General features: G+C 34.4%; 2 protein-coding genes, 1 long non-coding RNA gene and 1 other non-coding gene across 5 annotated transcripts in view; 3 read left to right on the top strand and 1 right to left on the bottom strand.

The window, feature by feature from the left end:
• Window positions 1-319: 319 nt before the first annotated feature.
• On the top strand, window positions 320-401 carry Trnas-gcu (transfer RNA serine (anticodon GCU)). The gene has a single exon. It is a non-coding gene; the product is annotated as a tRNA-Ser (tRNA).
• An 11,735-nt stretch (window positions 402-12,136) lies between these two features.
• On the top strand, window positions 12,137-12,951 carry LOC133838304 (huntingtin-interacting protein K). The gene is given in 5 exon segments (XM_062269372.1): window positions 12,137-12,234; window positions 12,309-12,499; window positions 12,559-12,633; window positions 12,635-12,667; window positions 12,725-12,951. Coding segments are annotated over 4 exon segments (390 nt in total). The 5' UTR covers window positions 12,137-12,234; window positions 12,309-12,316; the 3' UTR covers window positions 12,824-12,951.
• Window positions 12,952-13,013: 62 nt separating this feature from the next.
• Window positions 13,014-15,207, bottom strand: LOC133838300 (dnaJ homolog subfamily B member 12). Of its 2 annotated transcripts, none has more exons than XM_062269368.1 (7): window positions 15,047-15,207; window positions 14,617-14,865; window positions 14,378-14,561; window positions 13,904-14,312; window positions 13,730-13,842; window positions 13,501-13,664; window positions 13,014-13,440 (listed from the first exon to the last, which is right to left on the bottom strand). In XM_062269368.1, the coding sequence occupies exons 2-7, from the start codon at window positions 14,747-14,749 to the stop codon at window positions 13,328-13,330; spliced, it is 1,116 nt and encodes a 371-aa protein (XP_062125352.1). In that variant the 5' UTR covers window positions 14,750-14,865; window positions 15,047-15,207; the 3' UTR covers window positions 13,014-13,327. The 2 variants fall into 2 exon arrangements, with proteins under 2 accessions (XP_062125352.1, XP_062125353.1); XM_062269369.1 differs by having other exon boundaries at window positions 14,954-15,193.
• A 271-nt stretch (window positions 15,208-15,478) lies between these two features.
• The window catches only part of LOC133838305 (uncharacterized), a 30,246-nt gene continuing 28,683 nt past the window's right edge, over window positions 15,479-17,041 (top strand). The window contains exon 1 of the long non-coding RNA XR_009893931.1: window positions 15,479-15,964. This is a non-coding gene — a long non-coding RNA (uncharacterized LOC133838305). The remainder of the gene's footprint in view (window positions 15,965-17,041) is intronic.

The raw sequence follows: 17,041 nt of genomic DNA on the forward strand, positions 1-17,041 counted from the left end.
TTGCCTTGCGAAAAGAAAAAAGTTTTGCTAAAAGTTGATAGCCACTATAATTAAGGTTAACCATAAGAGCATTTATCTTTATATATACGAAATATCAGTTAAATCGTGTTGCCATCGTTAAATATTTAGATAAGAAGCGTGGTTATAACTCTCTTTCTCTCTCTCGTTCTTACTCTCTGCCCCTCTCTCTTGCTATCTCTGTCACTATCAGCTGCTATTGAGACTAGCATAATTTGTGCGAAAAGAAATGCCAAATAAAATAAATGCTAAGCAACGCTTCAACATTGAAGAAGAGTTGTTCGACGCTCGGGAAGAAAGTGACGAGGTGGCCGAGTGGTTAAGGCGTTGGACTGCTAATCCAATGTGCTCTGCACGCGTGGGTTCGAATCCCATCCTCGTCGAGAGTTGATCTCTACTTTTTTTTTTTTTTTTTTATTGCACTTTATGATTATGCATTTTTGGTATGACACCTGGCAAAGCTTTGAATCTGGGATTCAATTTCGAGCGTTGACGTTGATGAAAATGTTCGAGCACCAAAAATGGCAAATAGTTTTTTTTTTTTTGGAGAAAATGAATTGGATTGAATTGAAATTGTAGGCGATAAAAATAAATCTTTGCAAGTGCGCAGCACGGCGTCGCCGCCGCCAACAGCTGACGAGCAAAATACCCTGCAGAAGGAAGGAAGGGGAATGGAGGGGGCAGGGAAGGAGAAATGATGAAATTGAAAAACTACACGAGCTGACGGCTGCAATGCTGCCTGCTGCCTGCTGTGAGGCGGAGAACTGATGGAAGGGTAGAAGGAATAGTAGAAGGACTGCTGCTATAAGTCATACAATGTGCGTTATCCTTGGCGTCAGCGAGCGAGGAAGGATATTGTGTCGCCTTCAGCCACGAATCGAATCGAATCGCATCGAGGCGAACTCAAGTCGAGTCACTTCAATATGCAAATGCTGCTCAATTGTGCTTGTCTTTCATTTTTATGCGACGCTTCCCTCGCCTTGCAAATCCTTTAAAGTCCTGTGAGGCCGCAGTCATCAAACACACACCACATACATACATAGATAAATATATGTATGTATGTATGTATCTCTCCTCTAAAGACTTCCCCATTGCCATCAATTTTTATGCGTTTTCTATCGCTGGCCATTCTGACCGACTTCATAAAAACCAACTTTACGATATCAACAAAATTTTTTGGTCTAAAAAACTATAAATGCTTCCCAACAAATCGTGAGTATGTCTATATTTTCTTACTCCTTTTTTTTTTTTATTTATTTTTTCGGTTTGTAAAATGCCGTTGAAGTGTTGCTTTGACGATGATGATTTTGAATGCCAAATGCCAAAAGTCGTATTTCAAATTGATTGCTGATGTGTGAAAGGGTAATACTCAAACATCAATCAATTATTACTTAATGCAATGGCAGTAAAAAAGGATTTAAAGTTAACAAATGAGCTCAAGTTATTATCAATTTTAGACCAAAATAAATATACGAATAATATATATATTGAATATTACAATGTGTGCTTAAACTATAAAATATTGGACTTTAAAATGCGAGCCTCAATGTATTTGTTGAAAATATTATATAAATAATATACTGGATTAATTCTTAGGTTGACAAACAATTTTAGGTCACTCTCTTAAATAAAGAACTCAAATAAATTTAGTATTAAAAATCATACATATTTAGGGCAATTAAGCTTCTAAGCTAATATTTCCAAATTTCTTTTTTTTCGGTTTAAATTTTTTTTTTTAAGTCACTATTTGTATGAAGAATACAAATGAAAAATCCAAAAACCATATAAAAAACCTTTTAATAATCCATTCTAAAAATTGGGAAAACTGATAACTGTTTGGCAACCTATTTTTTTTAATTTAAACTTCCTTAATTTTATGTTTAGTCTCTTTCATAAAAATCTTTTACGAATTATATTACTATACATAACTATATTTCAATTTGACAGTAAGTATTAAAGTTAAACTTTCTTATTGACTCATTTATATTTCTTTTAATTTTAGTTTTGGCTTCTTTTATTCTTAAAAATATTATGTATAAATTATTGCCAGAAACACATTAAAATTTTAACATATTATGTATGAATTAGTTATAAGTATTTTTATTGTGCACTTTTAACACTTTTTAAAAAAAGGAATAAGAAGCAAAGGTTAAAAATTACAGAATAATTATTAAAGATGTGGCAAAGACTGATTTAGGAGTTTATAAACATTCTTATGGAAAATATTTAAGAATTGAACAATTTCTATATTTATTATGTTTGGTTTTGGGTTCTTAAAATATATATTTTTTAAATAGTGGAAAAGCCAGTTCTTTTTGCAAAATTTTTTGTATCAATATTTAGCATAACCTTTCTTAAGATAAATTCTTTGCATTCTTAAGGAAAATATTAAAAAAAAAGTAAAAATTTATATTTTAATCAAGTTTGGTTTTGGTTTCTTAAAATATATATTTATTTATTTAAAATAGTGGAAAAATTAGTTCTTTTTGAAAATTGTTTTTGTATCAATATTTGGCATAAACTTTGTTAATTTAAATTTATAGCATTCTTAAGGAAAATATTAAAACAATAAAAATTAGTTTTTTAATCAAGTTTGGTTTCATAAAATATATATGTATTTATTAATCATAGGTTGTGGAAAAATCTGTGCAAATCTTTTACATTTTCAACATTATTATGTTTAGCATAATAATATTTAGCATACATTTTCTTAAGTTAAATTCTTCCCATTCTTAAGGAAAATATTTAAGAAATTAAAAATTTCTATTTGAATCAAGTTTGGTTTTGTTTCATAAAATATATATTTATTAATTATAAATTATGGAAAATAGATTACTTTTACATTTGTAAAATCTTGTATTAATATTTATTATACACTTTCATATGTTAAATTCTTTGCATAAAAAAATTTGCTGTTCACAGCTTAATCAATTTGCATAATCTTTATTATGATAATTAATGATTAAGCGATCTTTTGTTCGTAACTTGTTCAATTTGCAGCGATTCGCTTTAAAGCTTTAACATGATATTTTGTCTGTGCAAAAAAAAAAAAAAATATGAAATGATTTTAGGCTATGCTCGAACTCGAACTCGAACTCGAACTCGATGCCTAACAAGGTCACACACTAACCTGCTGCGAAGCATACAACATACAACATATAACATACAACAATGCTAGCCCTGAAAAGTACAAACATACGAGTATATATATGGTATATTCATGTACCATATGTAACAGTATTGTATGCGCGAATTAACCCCGCAGCATTTGCCACATGCCAGACTTACATGCTCCCACACAAAGCAGTCGATGGGATGGGGAAGGGAGTCAGGGAATGTTGCGAGTAGTGCTGCCAGAATTTCGGGAGTAAAATCTGCTAGATTTGAGAAAAAAAAGTGGCTAAAAATTGCTAAAAAATTACAAAAAAATGCCAACAATTTAATAATAGTTTTCATAGATTAGAAATAAAATATTTAAATTAGAAAAAAAAAATTTAAATAAACAGCATTTCATATCTTCTTTTTTAACACATATTACAAAAATATCCTTGTACTTTTTATTTTAGTAAGTACTCATAAAGAAGTACATATGTATTTATGGCAACATTTTTCATGCTTATGTTTACATACATATATAAAGTTAATATTTAATTTATTTTATTTCTATTAAAAATATTTAAATTCCAAACCTTATAAATGTTGTTTATATACTTTTTGTCATCTTTATAATTTCAAAAAATAATAATAAACACTTGACACAGTGAACTTTTGAAATACAGTTAACTTTTCAAGTCAGTGAATTCAAGTAGCTCATATAATCGAAGCATTAAGTTAAATATCATACAAGTAGCGATTTCATTGTGAACTATTAATCGCAATTTTTGAAGTGAATGGCAAAAAAGGAATACAAAATAAAAAAGCTTTAAGTAAAATATAAACCAAAAATTGCTAAAATAGCTAAAATTGATAAAAAGAAAAATAAAAAGTTGTTAGATTTGTAGCTAATAGCATTTTCAAAAAAAAAAAGCTGCATATTTTTGGAAAAGTTGCTAGATCTAGCAAATAAATTGCTAAACTGGCAGCACTGGTTGCGAGTCTCTAAGCTGTCCAAGCGAGTGGAGATTGAGTCTGCGTCTCAGTCTGAGTCTGAAGCGGAATCGAAGTCGGAGTCAGAGTCAAAGGTGGGAAGTCTGGGCAACCAACTGAGCTCTGATTGAATAATCGTGCTGCGCTAGCTTCGCCAGCTGATGGAACAAATCGTGTCTAATAGACTGATTAATATCACAAGATTTCCAGTTGGTTCAAGTCAAGCGAGCAGCCCTGAACTCTGCTCCCCCCTTCTGCCCCCGCCCCTGTTTACCTCTGTGCTTGGCGCATGTAACATGATTCGCTTGGATTAAATATGCTTAAATTGATTGATTGTTCAAATGATGTATAGTCATTAGATGGTTTTTTTTCCCTATCGACTTCTTGGACGCAGCACCTGTCGTCTATCGTTCTCTCTCTCTCTCTCTATCGTTCTCTTTCTTCTTTTTCACTTCAACTAGCTTAGCAACCTTTTTAATTAGTTGCAGTTAAGCGAAAAACTGCAAAATTTTCGAAACGTATCAAATTGATTTGACTAAGGACTTTGCCATGATCTATGCGAAAGGATATCCGCAAAAGACGCTCCAAAGTATGCAAAACTTTATTTTGTTCGCTCTTGTTGCTGTTTTGGATTATCATTCGTGCCACCTTCCATGGCGAATCGTTGAATCTTTGGGGGGAGGGGGCGGATGCGTAGTTCGGTTATAAAGAAGAAATATTACACATTACGACAAATTGTGGAGACTGTCAGGCGACAATAATAACGTTTAAACTTAAATGTACGACTCCGACTCTGACTCTGACTCTGACTAACTGCCACAAAAGGGGTTGAATGCCGCATCTCGAGACAGTTTTATTGTTGCACACTATAAAATATACGAAAATATTGCCACATTTCCCACTCCCTTTGTCGCCTTCTCCCTCTCTCTTTTTATTCCTGTGACATAAGCAAACAGTTGGCCAAAGTGCAACAGCTCAATTGATAAGAGAGCATTTAAAGTGCGCAACACGATTTTCAAGTGCACTCCGAAAGCATTCTGCAAAAGTTTTTCCCCAGTTGCATAACATATTGTGTTGCCCATTGTTGTTGTCGTTGTTGTTGTTGTTGCTATTGTTGTGGTTGTTTGTGGCAGGTATAAAGGAGGTGCCATAAATGCTATCTTCAGTTTGTAAGAAATCTTTTCTTGCAACACGCAACTCGAAGTTGTGAATACCCTGTAACCTTCACTATAAATATTATCTACGATTTAACGCTTATTTACTATGGGTTTGAGTTGCTTTGGCTGTCAACCTTGTATATTTTTCACTCTATGGTATATTATTAATTAATTATTCCTTGATATACATTTATTTTCAAATAATTTGATTATGATTTTAATTATGCTTAATTTTTAAAGACAATGTCAAAAGAGAATATTTTAAAGATATTCATAATATTTTAATCGGTATATTTAATCTATGATATATAAAAATGTTGAACTTTCTACTAAATTAAAACTTTCTTTTACAATTTTTACAATTAGCTTAACAAAATTCAAACCATTTATATAATTTGTAAATATCCAAAATGTAATTAAAAAAATTTTATTAAATAGCAAATTTTTTTGGGATAACTTTTATTTTATCAGATATCATTCATTCAATATTTTTTACATCTAATAAAATTTTATTTATTATCTTTAGAAAAATCTATTTGAACAACTTATGTTATGTCATTTTAAGTCCAGTTATTAATTATTAATTTACAATTGATTTTTTGATTTTAATTAGTAAAAAACAAGTTAGAAAGGTACAGTCGGGTGTGCTCGACTGTGAGATACCCGCTACTCATTCTTAATAGAAGCAAAATATTACGGTATTATTTTCAAAATATACCAAATTAGTATACTGAAAAATAACAACAACAAAAACGGAAGACCCTATGCGGTATATCGATAGCATATACTGTGCAAAATATACCGATACATACATAATATACCAGATTGTCAGCAAAAGCATCTAATATTAAGTTATTTCTTAAATAACTTCTACAATTTTTATCCGATCGCAACCAAATTTTCGGGACCTATAAATACTGTAATTATTAAGGTATTTACAAGTTATACTTTAACTTAATATATGTATTTAAATTACACATATTTTTAGAGGAAATTAAACTATTCTTGTCATTAAATAAATATTATGCGCAAATGGAATTTTAAAACTGATTTTTTATGATGGATTTTTGCTCATAAATATTTAAATTTTATCTTATCGATTTCGAAATTTATCTTCTTTAATTTCAAAATATATAATTCGCTTAAGCCAATAAAGCAGAAAATAGTCGATTGTGTCTATTATTTTCTATGAACGATATTATATAAAATTTTATATTTATATTTAAATAAATTTTCTTTAACCTTATTGACATGATGTCAAGTTTTTCAATAATAAAATTCAATATAAAATTCAATATAAAATGAACTTAAGACAACGATTTTCGCTCATAGTTAACTTACTATGCACATTACTCGCCTAAGCCACTTACAGGATATAAGATAAGGACATAAGATATGTTACTTGTGTTCATTTGAATGCCATGAATTGCTTTCAGGGTTGATGGGCGCCCCCTTCGATTGTCTCTGCGGAGAGAGGGGGAGGGAGGGAAAGAAGCACTTCAAACATTCGTCCTAATGTGAGCAATGAGACAATGCTGGCATTTCATTTAGGTAAGTTTTTCTTGCTAAATGGCCGACATTAAGACAGGACTCGCGAGGCAAGCATATAAAAATTTATTGCGCGCCCAAGTAAGAAATCAAAGTTGCAAATGGAGATGGAGATGGGGATGGGGAGAGAGGGGAAAACTTAAACGGAACGGTGGTGAAAATTCAGCAAAGGTATACAAATTGTGGCGCCCCGCGTCCTGAGCCGAAAAAGGACACTAATAAAATATTGAACAGGCCATCGATAAGCCAAGCGAAGGAGTTGCCCAACAAACGGAGGAAAAAAAGAAAAGAGGAACGTCAACGAACCTTGCGGAAAAGTTGAAGGAGAGTGGGGAGAGTGGGGGAAAGCAGGGAAAGCAAAGATGACGATTAAAACAAATTTCCACGACAACCTGGCGCCGTTTAGCCAGCGGAAGGAAGCGAAATTGTTAAACGCAAAAGTTGCAAAATGCCAAAGTACGAGTGGGGAACGGAAGCAAGGACTTTACGAGTTCAGCACACACACACACACACACGTTGAAGTGTGTGTTTGCACCTTGGCAGGATTAGGAAAGAGATGAAGAGAGAGAGAGAAAGGGAAAGAGAAGCATTGGGAACTTGGCAAGTTGCAGACAAGTTTTAAATGAATGAGCAGCGCTTCCGTTCAATGCGTTTCACAGTGGCCACTGGCAAATGTCCTGTCGTGTCCTGCCGGCTCCTGCCAACCATGACAATGCTCGAGTGGCGGCGACCACTTGCCAATTGCGATTATGGTTTATGTACAAGCGTGGATAAAGGTCGTCAATAGGTCGCCACACAATATCCTTCCATCCTTCCTTACACACATCCTTGCCGAAAGGAGCAAGTTTTCCAGTATCTGTTACGACAGAGAAACAGAAAGAAAAGGAAACAGAATGAGAAAGAGATGGAGCGAACTTTTGCTGACCACTCGAGCGCCTTCAATGGCTCAATTATTTCTTCTTGGACAATTTGCGAATAAACCAAAGTTTGCCAGTATCAAAAAAAGGAGCAGCTACAGCAGCAGGACATCATCGTAACCCTCTTTTCTCTTTTCTCTTGGCTTTTTAGCAAATTTGTCGCATTGAAGCAGAAGCAAGTGGCGCTTTTTGAGCCGCTGCTCGAGTGTTATTAGCCGTAATTGAGTTGCTATCAAATTATGCATGGCAAGGACTCTCTTCCTCTCTCTCTCTCTCTCTCTCTCTCTCTCTCTTCGCCTCTCAAGGGTGACTGAATGTCCTCGCATCGCTTCGCATCGCCATCGCATCGCATTTCCAATTTAATTTGCGCTTTGTGGCCTCGGCTTCAGTTCTTGAAAATTGCATTTTCTTAATTTATTTGCTATGCAAATTTATTTATTGACTGTGCAACTGCAACGTGCAACGTGCAACGTGCTGCAGCAAATGACATTGGCATGTCGCAGGACAATGCAACAAGGCTGACTGCATAAATCGATTCCAGACACACTCACACACACACACACACACACATCTGTTCACACAATCGTCAAATCAAAGCTGCAAATTCCGAACTGAGATTTCAGATTTTTCGCACAAATTCAAAATTCGAATGCAACAGAATCCTTGATAGAGTTTAAATATGCTGCAAAAAGGTCAAACAACTAATTGAAAGCAGCGTGACATTCAAATAATTATTAAAACCGAGCTAGTAAAAGAAAAAATTAAATTTAATAAAAGTTTCAATTTTTATTATATGTATCGTAAATTTCATATTTAACAAGTAAGAAATCTACAGTCATGTGTGAGAAAGAGCGAAACAGTGAGGTATATTCTTAAAATATACCTAATCAATATACCACAAAAATACTACAAAACTATATATTCTAATATATAAAATATATAAAATAAACTGCAATGATTTAGTTGAAAATATGTCTTTTAATTTAACTTTTCTATAATTGGATATTTTAATTTTCGGCAAAATACAGCTAACCAATATTCTATTTAAAATTTGGATTTTACTTTAAAGTATATTCCAAAGTTGATGGATATATACTAATTAATCAGTCTACACTTAAGTGCAATTTAATATTTACTTCAAATAAATATTTAGCAAAAAAAAAAAACATCCAACAAAGTTTGTTAGTTAATTATTGTTTGTAGCCTAGGATTAAATTTTAGGCTAAATAAATACAAATAAATTTCTAGCATCCTATATTATGTAGTACTAAGTATATTATTTAAATGATGAATTAAAAAATATAGATTTTTAATGATTTGTAATATCATCATAATTGAATGAAAAAAAGAATACAAAAATAAATAATAAATAAACTTTATATTTTTAAAATAGATATTAGTAGAATTGCAAATTAGAGGAATAAAAAAACTGCTGCCTGTATTAGTTAAATTATAAATAAAATCATTATAAATATTTATTTCTTTTATTTTGTACACACAGAAAAGTTACAGTTTCTTAAAGTCAATTCAAAATACAAATTAGTAATAAAAAAAACAACAGCATATTAATTATTGATAAAATATTTCCCTGCCAATTTCATATTTCAATATTTATGAAAGAAATTGGAATAATAATAAAATATTAATAATTAATATAGAAATATGAAATATTTAAAAAAGAAATTGGAAAATTATTTGATTAAAACAAATTAAATCTTTTTTAAATATTGAAATATGAAATATTTAAAAATCTTTTAAAATATTATTAATTAATTTGTTTTAATAACATAGTTTTCCAATTTATTTTATAAATTTTGAAAAAACCCTAAAATTTTAATGATAAAAAATAATTTGAATTCTAAAACCAAAAAACTGCAATAAGCTGATTGGACTTTTTTTATATTAATTATTTTAGTATTTATACATAGAAAGAAAAACTTGTGCTAAAATCAAGAATGAAATCTTGAATGAAGATTATATAATGTCAAAATTGAAGGTTTATTCTTATCTCGAGATCAACAATCATCTTAATCCTTCAAGCTGATTTAGTTTCTATAATTTCCGAATTTTATTCAGTGTTAATTATTTAATTTAGTTTATTCTTTACCATCAAATAGGATAAATAATGTAATACAAATATTTTAAATGCTGTCCAAACATTTCGTAAACTTTTCCATGGGGTTCGACACTGGGTCAATTTTCTAAATCAATTTGTAATCGATTGAGTGGTGTATTTTAAATCAATTCCTATGCGATTCGCTTGCAGCACTTAAAGCGATTTCCTCAACTTCCGCCCCGCCGCAGAATAAAACCAACAAACAACGAAAATCAAGCCAAAAACAATGCAGCTCAATTACAACGTGCGGCCAAGTTGCGACTCCTTCCTTTCCTTGTATCCAGTGTTGAAGAGGCAACTTCACTCCCCCCTTCCCCTTTCCTTTCCCCTTCCCCCTCGTATCCAAAAGTATCCCTTGCAATGTGCCCCAAAAAAAATATTTACTGTGTGAACGCGAACGCTCAGTGGCACATGCAAAATGGGGGAAATGGAAAATGGGGGAAATGGAGAAAATGGAAAATGAGAAATGTGAAGTTGGCTGAAGACAATGCGGAGAGTTTTGCAGCGATGGCGGGCCAACGTGGCGAATGCGCAATTTGTGCGGCCAAAAACCACAATGAGCCCCAAAATTGCGAGCATAATTTATGTGTGCAAGTGTGTGTGTGTGTGTGTGTGTGAGTGTGTGTGAGTGTGTGAGTGTCAGTGTTAATTAGCAGCATAATTTAATTTGCAATTGGCAATTGGCAGCTTGCGACTTGTGGCACGACCTGCGACGACGTTGCAACCATTTCAAATGTGCGGCCTGTTGCGTCACACACACACACACACACACACTCAACACACACACAGATGAGTTGGCAAGGCGATAAACAAATTTTTTGGCTGTGAAACGCGCTGTGCATGTGAAATGTGATTTGCTCCAATTTGTCGCTGGACTTAAAGTGTTGCACACAAGCCAAGCAAATCCAATAAAATGATATTAAAACTGCACATATGTTTGTCACCCCCGTTTCGCCATCTCTTTCACTCTCTATCTACCTCTCTCTCTCTTTCAGGCTACTTTTGCCTTTGGGCTCCACTAACAAATGATGTTGACCGCCCATGGTCGAGATGTTAATTAATCTTGATTTTGCATTAAGTGTGGGCAAAGAGAGAAAAAGCGAGATGGAGAGGGAGTAAGCTAGAGAGAGAGAGAGAGAGAGAGAGAGAGAGAGAAAGGGCAAGCGAGCGAACACTTGCGTCAAACTGACAATTAAATTAATCATGATGGCTAACGATTATGTCAACAGGACCAGGACATGGCTGCACCGCCCGCAGCGAACTCAAAGACTCAGGACGTTGGCACACTGTGAGAGACTCTCCCTCTCTCTCTCTCTCACTTCTCTTCTCAACACTCCCTCTCCTTTCTGGACTTCCATGTGTGCTAGTTGAGAATCTCATTATGTCTGGCATCAAACTTATAATTAACATTTTAAACCACAACAAAATTCGCAAGAGTTTGCGGCATACAAAAAAGTAAATGAAATATATATAAAATACATACATACATTTCTATATGTATGTATATCGCATTGAAACAGTTGACAGCTTTATGCTCGAGACATTTTTAATTAGTTTTGCGGTCCCAGTGCACTATTTTATGTGAGACAAATTTAAATAGATAACAAGAAATTGTGGCATCCATTAAACAGCAGCTGACAAAAGTCTAAATGAACTATGCAGCTGTTGAATTATAACGAAAAACCTATTTATTAAAAGAAATTTAATATTAAAACGAACAAATTTATAAATTTTATTATATTAAACATTACATTTTATACAAATACACTGCAGCTATATGCTGTCAAATAAAAAATAAAATTAAACTTCCTATAATAAATCAAATAATTCTACTACTTTTGAAGCCAGGAAAATTTTCTTAAATATTTTAAACTATGTTAGATTTTTTTACGCTATCCGAAGAGGTATTATTAAAATCTTAACATTATAAACTAAAAACAGTTTTCCTAAATTTTTATTATTTATTTATTTATTTCAGATAATTAATTTTCAAATATTTGTCAAATAGTAACGGAAAAATCCTTGGCTGCAGGGAAATGTTAAGTGACTGCTAAGCCAAGACAACAACCCATGTTAAGACTAACAGTGCCTGAGCTGTTAACTGCCAAGTCACGCTGTTAACGTACAGGTTATTGCTGTTAACAACAGCTTGTGGCGGTCGATCAAAGTGCAGTATGGTTTATTTATAAAATAACAATAATATGCACAGAAAAAGCATTTAAATTTAAACTTTATCCAGAAAAACAAACTATACTTATTCCTACCCGTATTTTCTATCAAAAAACGTAATCCAATGGGAAAATTATGAAACTAGTATAAGCTGGTATATTTAACGTCCCAAAACAGTATATTGTAAAATTTCATATTCGGTCACCTAGCATCAGTGTTAAAAGTAAAAAAAAAATACACTCGCACGAGGCTCTCAAAAGCAAAATTAAATATCCTACTAAATTGACATAAAAACAGTTTGCAGCATGGCGGAAACAGAGCCCGAGGTCGAGGTCAACGGTGAAGCTGAAGGCGAGGCCGAAGACGATTCCCAAGAGCAGGACAAAAAGCAAAAGAAGCAAACGCGTCACGATGGCGGCGCCGCTGATTTGGAACGTGTGACGGATTACGCCGAGGAGAAGGAGATTTCAGCGGCGAATATTTCAAGTGTAAGCACAAAATGCGATTTTATTAATTTGACAAGTATCTAAGACTTTGGATTTTGCAGGCTGTGGAACAATTTGGCAATCAGCGTGACAAGGAGAACAGTCTGAGGGTGGCCAGGGAGAAGGAGCTGCAAAAGGGTGCAGGTGAAGAAGGAGGACATTGAACTGATCGTAAGTAATGAGCCCGTAATGGGTTGACATACATAATGAAACTATTCCCTCTCTTAGATGAACGAGCTGCTGGTTAGCAAAACGTTGGCTGAGAAGGTGCTGCGGGAGCAGAGCGGCGATGTTGTGGCCGCCTTGGAAGCCATCATTAGCAATTAATGATGCAACTGCTCTCGCCCAAGTTGTCGTCGTCGTTTCTTTTACTTAGCATAACACTGCTTTATTTGTACATTTATAACTAGTAAAAAACAACAAAAAAAAACAAACAAAATCAATTTTTAACATAACATTTGTCTTTAATATTTGGGAAAGGGAATCTTAATGAGATGCAGAACACAATGCAGTAGTCTATAATTTATATTTATATAGTTTATTAATTAGCTTGTCCCCATTTTGACTAATCGCAAAGAATTTTTGCATATGGTTTTCGATTTGATTTGTTGATGAAATATGTATGTAGAGGAAATACATGAAGGATATCATTACATATACATATATAAACTATAACAATCAATTTCGATTTAAATAAAATCATTGTTTTTTTATAACAAACTAGACACAAACAGTGGAAACTACAACCAAAGAAAAACAACAGAGGAGAAAACGAAAAAGCGTTTAAATCACGTTTCAATTTCATTGCTTTGAATTTGTTGCATATGGAAATCATGTGATTAAATACTTTTGCAAATTCTCGCACGACGGCGTATTAATGTTCTGCGCCTTGCGATACAGATCTCGATCTCCAAAGGTTCGTGCCTTGGCCAGCATTGAATCACCTGCAAAAATCAAGTACAATTTAAATAAAGAAAGAGTTAAATGCAGTTTCACGAGCTTACGATAGTTGCGTTCCCGACTGCAAGAGTGCTTCAAATGATTGACAAAATCTTCTTCAACCGATTCCTCAAGTCTCGCCACCGAACCCTGATACTCAGAATAGAAATTATCTTTGACATAATAAGGAATCTTCAGACCGTTTGTCTCGCGTTTAACCGAGTATTTGCTGTAGAGTAAGAGTATTGCAATTAGTAGAGTTAAATAAGTGAATGCTTTAATGTTTAAACTCACTGTGATGGCGATAAGCTGTACATGGGATCCGATATGAAGAACGACGACATCATGGACAGTCCAATGAGCAACAAAATGGGCAACAGATTGATTAAGGCAGAAGAGTTATTAGACTGCAAAATAGTAGCTTATTAAATGACATGTTCATATTAGAATCGTCGTTCATCTAATTACATCTCTGTCCTCGCGAGCCTGATGCCGACGTCGTTGCTGACGCATGTAAACATTTTGCTGCGGAAAACCGCCATTGAAGAACATATTGAACAGCTCCTCAGCACTGATGTCGGCCTGGAAGCCGCGGGAATAACCATAATCATTGTAATGCTGTCCATGTCCATGGTGTCCACCGCCATTGCCATGCCCGCTATGCGAATCATTGATGCCATACAGATCGTAGTTCTTGCGCTTTTCCGCATCGGTCAAAACACCAGCCGCATTGCCCAGTGCCTTGAAGGCCTCCACTGAGCCGGGTGCCTTATTCTTGTCGGGATGCAATTGTAATGCCAGCTTCTTATACGCCTTTTTAATCTCCGAATCAGTGGCTGATTTGCTAACGCCCAGCACCTCATAATAGTCCTTACACCTGCGTTGAGTATATTAACTTAGTTGATTAGTTGTCATTTATAAAGGGATTTTTGTTTGACATACTTTTTAACTTTACGCACTGCCTCCAGCTGATCGTTGGTGTAGTCGGGTGCGTGATTGCGTGAGTCGGAATTGACGCGCTTACGCGGTCCAGTATCCTTTTCATCAGCTGCTGCAGCGGGACGCTCCTTGGCGCCGCCATTGGTGCCATTGTTGCTCGAGGTGCTCTTCACCTGTGCCAACAGCCCTACAAAGCCGAGTTAATTAATAATTAATTAAGAGTAAAACTCGATGTACTCACTTTTTTGCATTGTCCGTGGGATAAAGTCGCTCGGCTTTGAGCAAAAACTTTTCGGCCTTGTCAATTTTGCGTTCTGCCAGCGCCTGCACTGCGAGATCGATGCAACGCTGTGCCTCGTCTTTGTTCCCGTCCATGCTTGCCTCTGTCTCCGCCGTCGTCGTTGTCGCTTTTGCCGTTTCCTGCTGCTGCTGCTAATTAACTTTGTTTGTTACGCACTACGTGGTGAGGGCGACACACACTACGCTGCACACTGCAATAGAAAAGTGTGCGTGTGTTAGTTAGTTAATCGTCTGTGTACACTAAACACACACCGTCACGAATTTTATTGGAACACGTACAAACACAAATACACACACAGTCTGGGCTCGTGCCCGCTTCGCACTTTCTTGTAAATATTGCAACAAATCAAAAAACCTAGCAATGCTGTTTACCTTTCGTTGCACAAGAGCTGTCTGGCTTAATAGTTGGTTAAACAAATGTTTTGCTTTTGCTAAATCACCAGCTCAGCCCTATAATTTTAATTGATTTTACTGTGTTAGGTTGATTTTTTTCATCAGCACGATTAAAGAGTGTATCGAACTATCAGCCTGCCGCCACAATCTATCGCCGCAAATGCTGCCAGACAAATGCACTGCCCTTTGCTTCATATTTCCGTGGTTATCAAGCACTAAACAGAATTAAAAAAATATAATTTTATTTATTGTGCACATGTTGTTTATATTATATTTGTAGCTGCGCTCTGAATGCATATTGCTCGCCGCTCTGCCGCTACCAGCTGGTAACAGTGTTGCACTGAGCAGCAGTGTTACCAGATCGACTATGAGCGCCCACTCACAATCAGACGTTTATACACACACACGCACATTCAGTGTATTTGTGTGTGTGTTTGTGAGTGCCGCAGCATGGAATGAAAAGCGCAGCGCGTTCGCTGGCTTTATTCGTCTCGTATTTACCAATAATAATATCAATAAATAATTGTAGTGGGAGCTCTTATTGTAATACAATAGTCGCAAATAGTCGATTTTAGCAATAATATAGTCAAAGTGCAGTGCAATAACCGATGCAATTTCGGCCCGATTGTCGTCCAATCCCAATCGTCGTGTGTCGCTAAAAAAGAGTGTGTGAGTGTGTGCGTGTGTGGCGCAGTTCATACAAGTTGGCCTGAAAAAAAGTGAAAGAGTAATATCGCCATATTGTGTGTTAATTTATATCGAAAAGTGCAACTAAAATCAATATAATTTTGTTAACAAAGCAAATGCAATTGTAGTGCACATTGCCGCCTTGTTGCACCCGACTTATGTAAAGCAAATTGACAGAGTACGCAAAAAGAAAAATAACTATCTACAAAGGTGAGTTGCGTTGAGAGTGTGTGCGTGAGTCTGCTGTGCATGTATTATATGCACATTTGTATGTGTGCATGTACGCATATTAGGTACAAATACAACTCTTACATGCGGGTTCAAGTATGTTTGGTTGTGTGTGAGGCAGGAACCCAACCAAAATCTTTGCCATGCCAATTTATTGCACTCGGCGGTGTTCTGATGAAGTCCACCCATCCCTCCCCTTCAACAGATCAAACAATAGTTAGAATTGTTGACATTTCGGGGAAAATATCGACTACGTGAAATCGATATCAAATATAATCATCGATATTTCAGCTGCAGATGTAAATAAAGCAAAAACCGAGGCAGGTTATTAATGTCATGTTTATTGTTGTTTTTGATGAGGGCGCGAATCACGTTTTATTATTGTGTCAACTGCGGCAAATTGGCAATTTGATAAGGCAAATTATTTATATCTTAAAGCAATCAGAACTTTGGTGTAGAACAATGTACTCTATTACAATAGTTAAAGCGCCGGTGCTTTCAGTACGATTTAAATTAACATTTAATATTATTAGTTAATATTTCATGTTTATTCGCTTATTACTTGTAGGTAGGTAGAATTTGAATTCTCTATAATTCTAATTTACCTATAAGTGGAATTGAAGTTTTTTAAGCTTTTTTTTATATTTCAATTAACTTATAATTAAATATTAAGTATTATTTTTAATAGAGTGCTACTATGGCCTTGGACTTCAGCTTTGTAATAGTTGGAATGATTTTATGCTGTTATAGTTTAGTTTCCTTTTTTAAAATAAAATAAAGTTTTAAATAAATATATTGAATTATTTTTAAATTGTCTCCATTATTCATTTATGTAGTAGAAATATGTCAAGAAATTCATATTGTTCAGAAATTATAATTACCTTAAAAACAAGTTGACGCTAATAAAAATTTATTTTTTTTTCTGATAATATATCTTAAAAAATTGCTACTAGTTAAAGGGTATTCTGTAGTAGAATATGTTCGGTGGTCAAGCATTTTTTGTGGCTGTCGGCTCGTCAGTTTGTTTATTTTTGCAAAAACTTTTTAATTTCTGAGGGG

Source organism: Drosophila sulfurigaster, chromosome 2R, assembly GCF_023558435.1.
Source record: "Drosophila sulfurigaster albostrigata strain 15112-1811.04 chromosome 2R, ASM2355843v2, whole genome shotgun sequence".
Classification (NCBI taxonomy): Eukaryota; Metazoa; Arthropoda; class Insecta; order Diptera; family Drosophilidae; genus Drosophila; species Drosophila sulfurigaster.

Coding starts and splice junctions, on each gene's coding strand:
- LOC133838300 (XM_062269368.1), bottom strand. CDS start 14,749: ATGGACGGGAACAAAGACGAGGCACAGCGTTGCATCGATCTCGCAGTG. Junction 14,562..14,616: donor TCCCACGGACAATGCAAAAA/AGTGAGTACATC, acceptor TCGGCTTTGTAG/GGCTGTTGGCACAGGTGAAG. Junction 13,665..13,729: donor TACAGCTTATCGCCATCACA/GTGAGTTTAAAC, acceptor CTTACTCTACAG/CAAATACTCGGTTAAACGCG.